Below are 9,218 nucleotides of genomic sequence, written 5' to 3'. Positions count from 1 at the left end.
GTTTATTGTTATTAATTAGTTTTCTTTCCAGTGAAATACCTTATCCACGACTGCTCTCCGATGAAAAGCTGCCGTTCGCAGTGGTGGTTGTTTAAAAAACGCTACAATTTATTAATTTAGGTACTATTAAATTGTTAGAACTTTAGGATTTAAGATGTTCAAATATTCTTCCATCGACTGCTAGACAATAACCCAGGCGATCATAAAATTCTCTTCTTACATTCGCTAGTTGATAAACTGAAATTCTATTGCATTCGGCAGAAATAGCATTTTTAACTCGTCTAGATTTGGGTATTTTTTATCCTTGTATATCCTGTTTTTTAAATGGCTCCAGAGAAAGAAATCATTTGGCGAAATATCAGGATACCTTGCTGGCCAATTTACTGTATGATTTAGTCCAAAAACGTTTCCGTTAAAACTATTGTCTAAATATTCCCGAACAGCCAGGGTACTATGTGCCGGGCAGCCATCCATTTGGTACCAAACTTCCTGATTTTCCCTAGCAGCATCATGTAAAGCAGGTAAAATATGATTTTCGCGTAGTTCCAAATAATATTCTGCATTTATATTTCGCGTAAGAAATAATGACCCGATAATATTGTGTCCGAATATCCCTGCCCAAACATTTACTTTCTGTGGATATTGCGTCCTTGTTTTGACAAACCTGTGTTGGTTTTCTTTGTTCCAATATCGATAATTTTGAACATTGGGTTCATTATTTAAGGTGAACATGCACTCGTCAGTGAAAGTTATATTTTTTAAAAATTGCCTATCCGTGTTTGCTCTTTCCATCATATCAAAACAAAACGCCTGTCGCCGTATTTCGTCCCCCTCTCGTAGCTCTTGGTACGTTTTATATTTGAATGAATAGTATTTATGTCGTTTCAAAATTCGAAACGCTGTAGTGTGATCTATTCCTATTTCATCCTCAAGTTTCCTTGTGCTGATCTTTCCATCGTTCTCTTCCACGCACAATAAAACTTCCAAGTCGGTATCTTTTCTTGCATCTTCTCTTTGTTCCTGCCTTGCTTCACATCTGCAGTTATTTATTAGGGTACCTTAGGTCTCAATTCTCTGGATATTCCTTGCGATTGTAGATTTTCCAGGTATCGGTCTATTCGGATACAGAGCAGCAAACATGTCCGACACCTTTTGATAACTATTTCTGTCTAGTTTCTGTATTTTTATTGTAAATTATTTTAAATTGATTTAACGACATCTACCAGACAACCAAGCAATTAGGCAACCGCGCTCAGCTGACGAAAGTTTCAGTTTATAGACAAAACTCAAGTAAGACACAAGGCCGCCCGATCGCCGCTGAAAAATAACAAATAAAAGTGTCAAAAGTTCAAAACCTCTTTAAACTCATACCTATTACAGTCCACTAATAATCTTAGAACAAAACATTTTGGTCCTTAGAGCAGAATTAATCGGAAAAGTGATCGTAAACAAATCGTAAACGCGTAAAGTTCGCCGGTCAAGACGAGCGCCATTGTTCCTGGTTGGAGGAGCCGCAACGTTGCCAAGCCGAACAGCAAGCAGCAAGGAGTCCAGAAATTTAACAGGTCGTTTCCTTTCATTTAATAAGTCCTAACCGTAGTAATCCCTGCTTAGTTTTGCCGCTTATAAATGTACCCATCTGCATGCTAAAATTTGGATTCGTAGTGTTTATTTGGACGTAGTTTAAAATAGATTTTTGCAATTTATGTAGTTTTTTTATAACGAAAATTAAAATTTGATAAAATTCAAAAAATTAAAATTTAAAAAAAAAAAATTAACGACTCTGAAAATACAGCAGCCCAAAGTGCCGCCACGAAGGCAGTCGAGATCAAAAGATTGGTATATCGTAGGGGCCAATTAAAAGCCACGTTAACACGCTTTAATAATTTTGTCAACAGTCAAAATCTTAATATATCGGTTTTAAAAGTAAGAAAAGCGAACCTCGACACAGCTTGGGCAGAGTTTGAAGCTATTCAAACCAAATTAGAGGAATTGGATACCTCTCAGGAACCAGAGAGAATATTGTTTGAAGACGAATACTTCAACGCAGCCGCTTTGGCGAACGATTTAATAGAACAGCATGATCGTGACGTGCATTCAAATTTAAATACAAGCATACCCGCGAGTTTACCGTCTGGTGCCCAATAGTAGTAACAGCGCTAAATTACAGTCTATTTCGTTGCCACATTTTAGCGGAACGTACGAAAACTGGTTGCCTTTTTTTGAGATCTTTCAAGCGCTGGTTGACAAAAATTCTGAACTGACAAAAATACAAAAGTTCTATTATCTGCAATCCTGCCTTCAAGGGGAAGCAGCACAGGTATTACATTCTTTAGAAATTTGCGAATCTAATTATAATGAAGCTATTAAGTTATTACGCGAAAGATATGAAAATAAGCGAGTGTTAATCCACAGCCACGTCCGAAATATATTCGAAATGCCGAGCATCACGAAAGAATCATATCCAAATTTACGTAAACTTATCGATAACGTCGTGCGAAATCTCCGAGCTTTAACCAGTCTACAACAACCGGTAGATCACTGGGATACATTACTAATTTATCTAATTGCGCAAAAAATTAGACAACAATACCCGAAAAGAATGGGAAATTTTTAACAAGCAAGATTCTCCTACCTTCGAAGACTTTATATCGTTCTTAAAAAACAAATGTCAAGTGCTCGAAACTATCGACAATAAAAATCAAAGCGTATACGAAAAAAATACACACGAAAGAAACCCCCAAAATCGCGGAACCTCAGTGCCCAATCGTGGAGTTGTAGCACACGTTAACGCAAATATTCCTTTAAATCAAGGGCAAGAACAACCGTTACAATTTTACGATGTCGGCAATTGTTCGTTTTGCCACGAAACTTCACATTATACGTACAAATGTCCGAAACTACTCGCGTTGCCGTTTAAAAGTAGATTTTTCGAATTAAAACGTTTAGGAATATGTACGAACTGCTTGAAAACCGGGCATAGCGTCAACGAATGTACAAGTAAAACCTGTAAGGTTTGCAATCGAAAGCACAACTCAATATTACACGACTATAATTATAATTCGAATCGAAATCCACCAAATCGTAATTCCGATAATAATACAAATCGAAATCCGCAAAATAATAATACGTTTGCCGCTGTAACTCTTATGAACGACGGTAACACCGCAAATTTACAAATTCCCGCTTCAAATAATTTTTTAGAGGTACACAGGAATTGCGAAAATGAAACTACTGACATACGTGCTCAACCCGGCAACAGAGCTGACAAGGGCTCGCTACGTAACGCGCCAAGCGAAGTCGGTGAAATGCAGACGGCTCCGTATAGTACCGCCACGGCATCAGCTGCTAGCCAAGGTGAAAACGACGAGCAGATTTTGCTTGCTACAGCATACGTAAATATTTTAGATTCAAACGGCAGGACGGTAAAGTGTCGCGCGTTATTAGACTCCGCGAGCCAGTCAAACTTTTGTTCGGAAGAACTTTGCAATAAATTAAAATTACCACGCAACAAAATAAATATGCCGGTTATAGGTATAAATAACGCGTCCTGTAGGGTATCGTCTAAAATTAAAACAACTATAAGATCGTTAAATGATGCGTTCCAGGCTAAAATTGAATTCTTGGTAATCAGTCAGATTACTACAAAATTGCCGCAAGTTTCTTTCGATCCTACTTTAATAAATATGCCCGAAAATATTACGTTGGCCGATCCTGATTTTTTTAATTCAGAGCCTATAGACATTTTAATAGGAACCGAAATATTTTTCCGTTGTTTGAGTAGTGAAAAAATACTCTTCGGAGACAACGCGCCTATTTTACAGAACACCAAATTCGGTTGGGTTCTTGTAGGACCTTTAGATTTACATAAATTAACGACAAACCACCGCACTAATAACGCAAATACTAATTGTTTTTTAACTTTAAATCAAGAACGCGATAAAATGTTGCATAATAACGTTCAACAATTTTGGCAAATAGAAAATATTGAAAATAAACAAAATGAATTAAGTAACGAAGAATTAGAATGTGAAAAACATTTTCGGGAAAATTACAAAATCGATTCCGACGGGCGATTCATCGTAAAACTTCCGCTAAAAGAAAATTATTTAGCATTGGGCGATTCCTATTCTATTGCCGTAAATTGTTTATTATCTTTAGAGCGACGTTTAGCAAAAAAACCCGATTTACAACAACAATACGCGGATTTTTTAAACGAATATAAGCAGTTAGGACACATGTCGGAAATTAATCCGGAATTAGATCAACCTGGAAAGGTGTGCGTATACTTGAGCCATCACGCGGTTGTAAAGGAGAGTAGTAGTACTACAAAGGTACGAGTTGTCTTCAACGCTAGTTTAAAAACTGATTCTGGGCTTAGTTTAAATGACGTGTTAAAAGTCGGACCGAAAGTTCAACGGGATGTTTTTGACGTCGTATTAAGAATGCGTACTTATCCAATATTAATCGTAGCGGACATAGAAAAAATGTATCGAATGATATTGATCGACGAATCACAACGTAGTTTACAGCGTATACTTTGGAGAGATAATGAAACTAAAGAAATAATCCATTATCAGTTAAATACGGTGACTTACGGTACCGCTAGCGCATCTTTTTTGGCTACTCGCGCACTGCATGAAATCGGTCTTAAAATTAAAGATTCTAACCCCGAAATAAGTCAAATTATTATCAATAATTTTTACATGGACGACTTAATTTTTGGTCATCATGACCTTGACAAAGCTATTGACTTAAAAATAAAAATCAACAAAATTTTATCGAAATTCGGATTTAATTTGCGAAAATGGATTTCCAATGATCACCGCGTTCTAGAAATTTCCGGCTATACGCCAAACGAAGACTTTGTATACCAGGGGAAGGCGAAACGAAAACGTTAGGCACAGTTTGGAATCCTAGTATGGATACCATCGGATATAATTATAATATAAAAATCGATACTTTCAAAATTACGAAAAGAACGGTTTTAGCCGCGATAGGACAGCTTTTCGATATCTTGGGTTTAATTAGTCCTGTAATCGTTAAAGCTAAATTGATTTTACAAAGGATTTGGATTTCCAAAGTGAACTGGGACACCGATGTTCCAGAAGATATTTCGATCGAATGGTTAGATTTCGTTAGTAAATTACCAAATTTAAAGTCGTTGCAAATCCCGCGTTGTGTATTAAAAGGCCAGTCTTTCAAAAAACCCAAAAGGCTTTACGGATTTTCCGATGCTTCACAACTTGCGTATGGAGCATGTATTTATTTAGTTAGCGAAAACGGTGACGAAATCGAGTCACACTTAATATGCGCGAAATCTCGGTTAGCTCCTTTAACGTCAAGTTCCATGAGCCTACCTCGATTAGAACTGTGCGGTGCACTTTTACTAGCTCGTTTATTAGAAAAAACAATAAAAGCTTTAGATTTCCCTGTAAACGATACTGTCCTTTTTACCGACTCAACCATCGTATTGGACTGGCTTAATGCAGAGCCTAGCCAGTGGAAAACTTTTATTTTTATTTGTAACCGGGTAGCGGAAATCCAACGTCTTACCGCCGATATTACCTGGAGCCACATAAATACAGAAATCAATCCAGCAGCATAGTTTCTCGGGGTGCCGACCCACTTGAATTAAAAAACCAAGCACTTTGGTGGTACGGACCGTCGTTTTTGAAAACAGCGCCCGAAACATGGCCTGATACCAAGAAAATCAAAATATCAATTTCCGATGTAAGAAAAGAAAACATAGAGGTTTCTTTCGCCGCTGTTAAAAGTGTTCTCGTAAACGAAATATTTTCTAGATGTTCTTCGTATCCCAAACTAATCCGTATCGTCGCTTATATTTACCGATTTTTTCATAATTTAAAATCTAATAGCAAGTTAACCGGAATTCTTACGTTTCAAGAATTAGATGAGGCTTTATTAACTCTTTATAGAATTATTCAATCGGAACGATTTTCAGAAGAAATTAAGGCTTTAAAAAATAATAAAATCTTGTCAAAAAATAGCAAACTTATAAGTCTTGATCCTTTTATAGACAATAAAGGTATTTTACGTGTAGGCGGTCGATTGAAAAATTCGGACTTAAAATATGACCGAAAACACCCTATTTTATTACCCGCTAAACATTGTTTTGTTGATTTAATTATTAATTATTACCATGTTATATTTTTACACGCTGGTCCGCAGTTTGTATTAAACCAAATTCGAGACAAATTTTGGATAGTCAACGGAAGAAATGAGGTCCGAAAGATAGTGAGAAAATGTCTAATATGTTTCCGCGTCAAACCAGCCGACATTAATCAATTAATGGGGTCTTTACCTAAACCAAGAGTCGTACCTTCTCGCCCTTTCTATTATTGTGGAGTCGATTACGCTGGGCCTTATTTACTAAAAGATGGTAAAACTCGGAATAGAGTTAAAATTAAGGCTTATGTGTGTATTTTTATTTGCCTTAGTACGCGTGCCGTTCATGCTGAGCTCGTAACCGACCTTAGCACAGAAGGTTTTTTGAATGCCTTTAAAAGATTTGTCTCTCGTCGTGGTTTGTGTGGTCATGTATTTAGCGACAACGCGACTAACTTCGTAGGTTCGAATAACGAATTGCTTAAATTATGCCAGGTTGTGCGAGATTCAGTTAACGAAAAATACCCGAATTATTTCTCAGAGCATAGAATAACGTGGCATTTTATTCCACCCAAATCGCCTCATCATGGTGGTACTTGGGAGTCTGCAGTTCGTTCGTTTAAACATCACTTAAAGCGTGTTCTCGGCGATAATCATTTAAATTTTGAAAATTTTTACACACTACTAACTCAAATAGAGGCAATCTTAAACTCCCGCCCAATTTTACCCCTCACTAATGACCTCTCCGACCTAGAAGCTCTTACGCCCGGACATTTTCTGATCGGCGAAAGTTTAATCGCAGTCCCTCCATCGAACGACATTGATATTCCTGCCAATCGATTACGTCACTTCAAGCACCTACAACAGCTCGTACAGCGTTTTTGGTCTTTATGGAGTAAAGACTATTTGAATTCATTACAACAGAGGTCCAAATGGCAAACTCGCCAAGAAAACGTTAAGGAAGGCATCCTAGTGTTGCTGAAAGAAGACAACGAGCCTCCTATGCGTTGGCCATTGGGACGTATAGTGTCTGTTCATCCCGGAAGTGATAATTTAGTGCGTGTTGTGTCAGTGCGCACAAAAAATGGCATTTTTAAACGTGCGATAACAAAGGTCGTTCCTTTACCCATGGAATATGATTAGCAATAAGCATTATTTTGTATTTGTTGGAATTCATGATAATGTATCAGATTATAATTTAGTTTGTATTTTGTTGAAACAATGTATTATTTCAAGGTCGGCGGCATGTCTAGTTTCTGTATTTTTATTGTAAATTATTTTAAATTGATTTAACGACATCTACCAGACAACCAAGCAATTAGGCAACCGCGCTCAGCTAACGAAAGTTTCAGTTTATAGACAAAACTCAAGTAAGACACAAGGCCGCCCGATCGCCGCTGAAAAATAACAAATAAAAGTGTCAAAAGTTCAAAACCTCTTTAAACTCATACCTATTACAGTCCACTAATAATCTTAGAACAAAACAATTTCCTTGATAATACAATTTAATCATCAATACTTTTTCTTCGGTCGTGTAATTCATGGCTAATATTTTCGATGTAGGTATGAGTTTTTAATAATAATAATAAAGCACTAAATAGATAACTTTCTGAAATGACAACTTCATTTGACAGTTATCTTTTACCTTGACTGGTGCTCATAAGTAAATACAGGGCCATAAGAAAGGAGAAATATTTAAAAAGAAATCGGCAATAACTCGTAAACGGGCTAATCAAAAATATCTAAAAGAATAATTTTGAATGTGGGTTTTAGTGCTCTTCAATAAACCTAAATATAATTATTCTCTAAAATAATTAAGGAAGCTAATAATTGATCCGATTAAAATTTACATGGGATTTCCTATGTCCCGCTCGACGATGCAACACCCGGTAGACATTTTTTATTATACAGTGACTGCTCATAAATATTTCAGATATATAAATCTTCAAATAAAAATAAATTTATATACGTTGTATTATTATTAATAGGTACCCCATAACTTTAAAATAAACAGATTTGCGTTTCAACTCATTTTCGACTCCTTTGACACGGCTTGTTTCAGAGTATGTATTTTATTTATTAAAAGTGCTTTATTCATAATACACGAAAAGGGAAAGAAGATCGTTAGCGACAATCTCAATAAAATTAATTATTAATAAAGAGGCATGCTAATAAACCTATTTTGTTTATGTAGCCTTATAAATATTAAAACGTATCCAGTGATATGCCACGCGTGACCTGAAAATGTTAAATTCATTTGCATGTTCTGTCTGAACAGATAAAAATGTTCGTAACATAAAAGGGATATTTTTATGTACCTATTTTTCATTCCATATTTATTTTTAAAGTTGAATAAAAAAGGCCACTCTAAAAATAAAACGGAACTCATTTTACGTTAATAAATAACAATAAATATGTTGATTGACTTTTAGTTGGTAGAACAAGTATCGTCCATAAAGTATCTAGTTAAAGACGCTTGCGACCCCAAAACTGAAATTTTAGCGAAGATCGAACAGGCCAGACGTACTTTTGCTTCCATGAAAACCCTCTTCTCCAGCCGAGATCTAAGCCTCGAACTGCACATACTGCTGCGTTGCTACATCTTTCCAGTATTTATCTACGGCGCTGAGAGTTGGACACTCAATCAGACATTGGGAAACCGCATTAACGCTTTTGAGATGTACTTGTATTGTCGTATGCTGGGTATATCCTGGATGACTGAGAGTGACCAATGAGGAGGTACTCAGGCGGATGGGCAAAGATAAAGGGCTCATATCAACAGTGAAGGAACAGAAGTTACAGTACGTCGGTCACATCATGAGGGGTGATCGATACGAGGTGCTCAGACTGGTCAACGAGGGCAAAATTGAGGGCAGGAGATCAGTGGGAAGAAGTTGTCAGTTCGGTAGAACATCGATCGAAATTTTCAGAGGTGCGGTTTCACGCACCATCATAGCCAGTGTTCCATCATAGCCATGGATCGCCAACCTCCGAAGGAAGACCGCGACCTAAGAAGAAGAAGACTGACTTTTACTCATATTCTTTCAACACTCGAAAAAACTTATTCAAATTGCCCACATCAAAATAGC

The 9,218-nt window shown here is 36.7% G+C and overlaps 2 protein-coding genes across 2 annotated transcripts; both read left to right on the top strand.

Annotated features, from left to right (window-relative positions):
• Positions 1-3,149: 3,149 nt before the first annotated feature.
• On the top strand, positions 3,150-4,901 carry LOC115876127. Its single transcript, XM_030891816.1, has one exon. The coding sequence runs from the start codon at positions 3,150-3,152 to the stop codon at positions 4,899-4,901; it is 1,752 nt and encodes a 583-aa protein (XP_030747676.1).
• A 1,411-nt stretch (positions 4,902-6,312) lies between these two features.
• Positions 6,313-8,864, top strand: LOC115876126. The gene is made up of 2 exons (XM_030891815.1): positions 6,313-7,185; positions 8,562-8,864. Exons 1-2 carry the CDS (start codon positions 6,313-6,315, stop codon positions 8,862-8,864), a joined length of 1,176 nt encoding a protein of 391 aa, XP_030747675.1.
• The last annotated feature ends 354 nt before the right edge of the window (positions 8,865-9,218 follow it).

This window comes from Sitophilus oryzae, unplaced genomic scaffold (assembly GCF_002938485.1).
Source record: "Sitophilus oryzae breed Bouriz unplaced genomic scaffold, Soryzae_2.0 scaffold_1400_pilon_pilon, whole genome shotgun sequence".
Classification (NCBI taxonomy): Eukaryota; Metazoa; Arthropoda; class Insecta; order Coleoptera; family Curculionidae; genus Sitophilus; species Sitophilus oryzae.
The sequence above is the reverse complement of the archived record's forward strand: the minus strand, read 5'-3'. Positions and strand labels throughout refer to the sequence as shown.

Coding starts and splice junctions, on each gene's coding strand:
- LOC115876126 (XM_030891815.1), top strand. CDS start 6,313: ATGGGGTCTTTACCTAAACCAAGAGTCGTACCTTCTCGCCCTTTCTAT. Junction 7,186..8,561: donor ATCCCGGAAGTGATAATTTA/GTGCGTGTTGTG, acceptor ATTGACTTTTAG/TTGGTAGAACAAGTATCGTC.
- LOC115876127 (XM_030891816.1), top strand. CDS start 3,150: ATGAACGACGGTAACACCGCAAATTTACAAATTCCCGCTTCAAATAAT.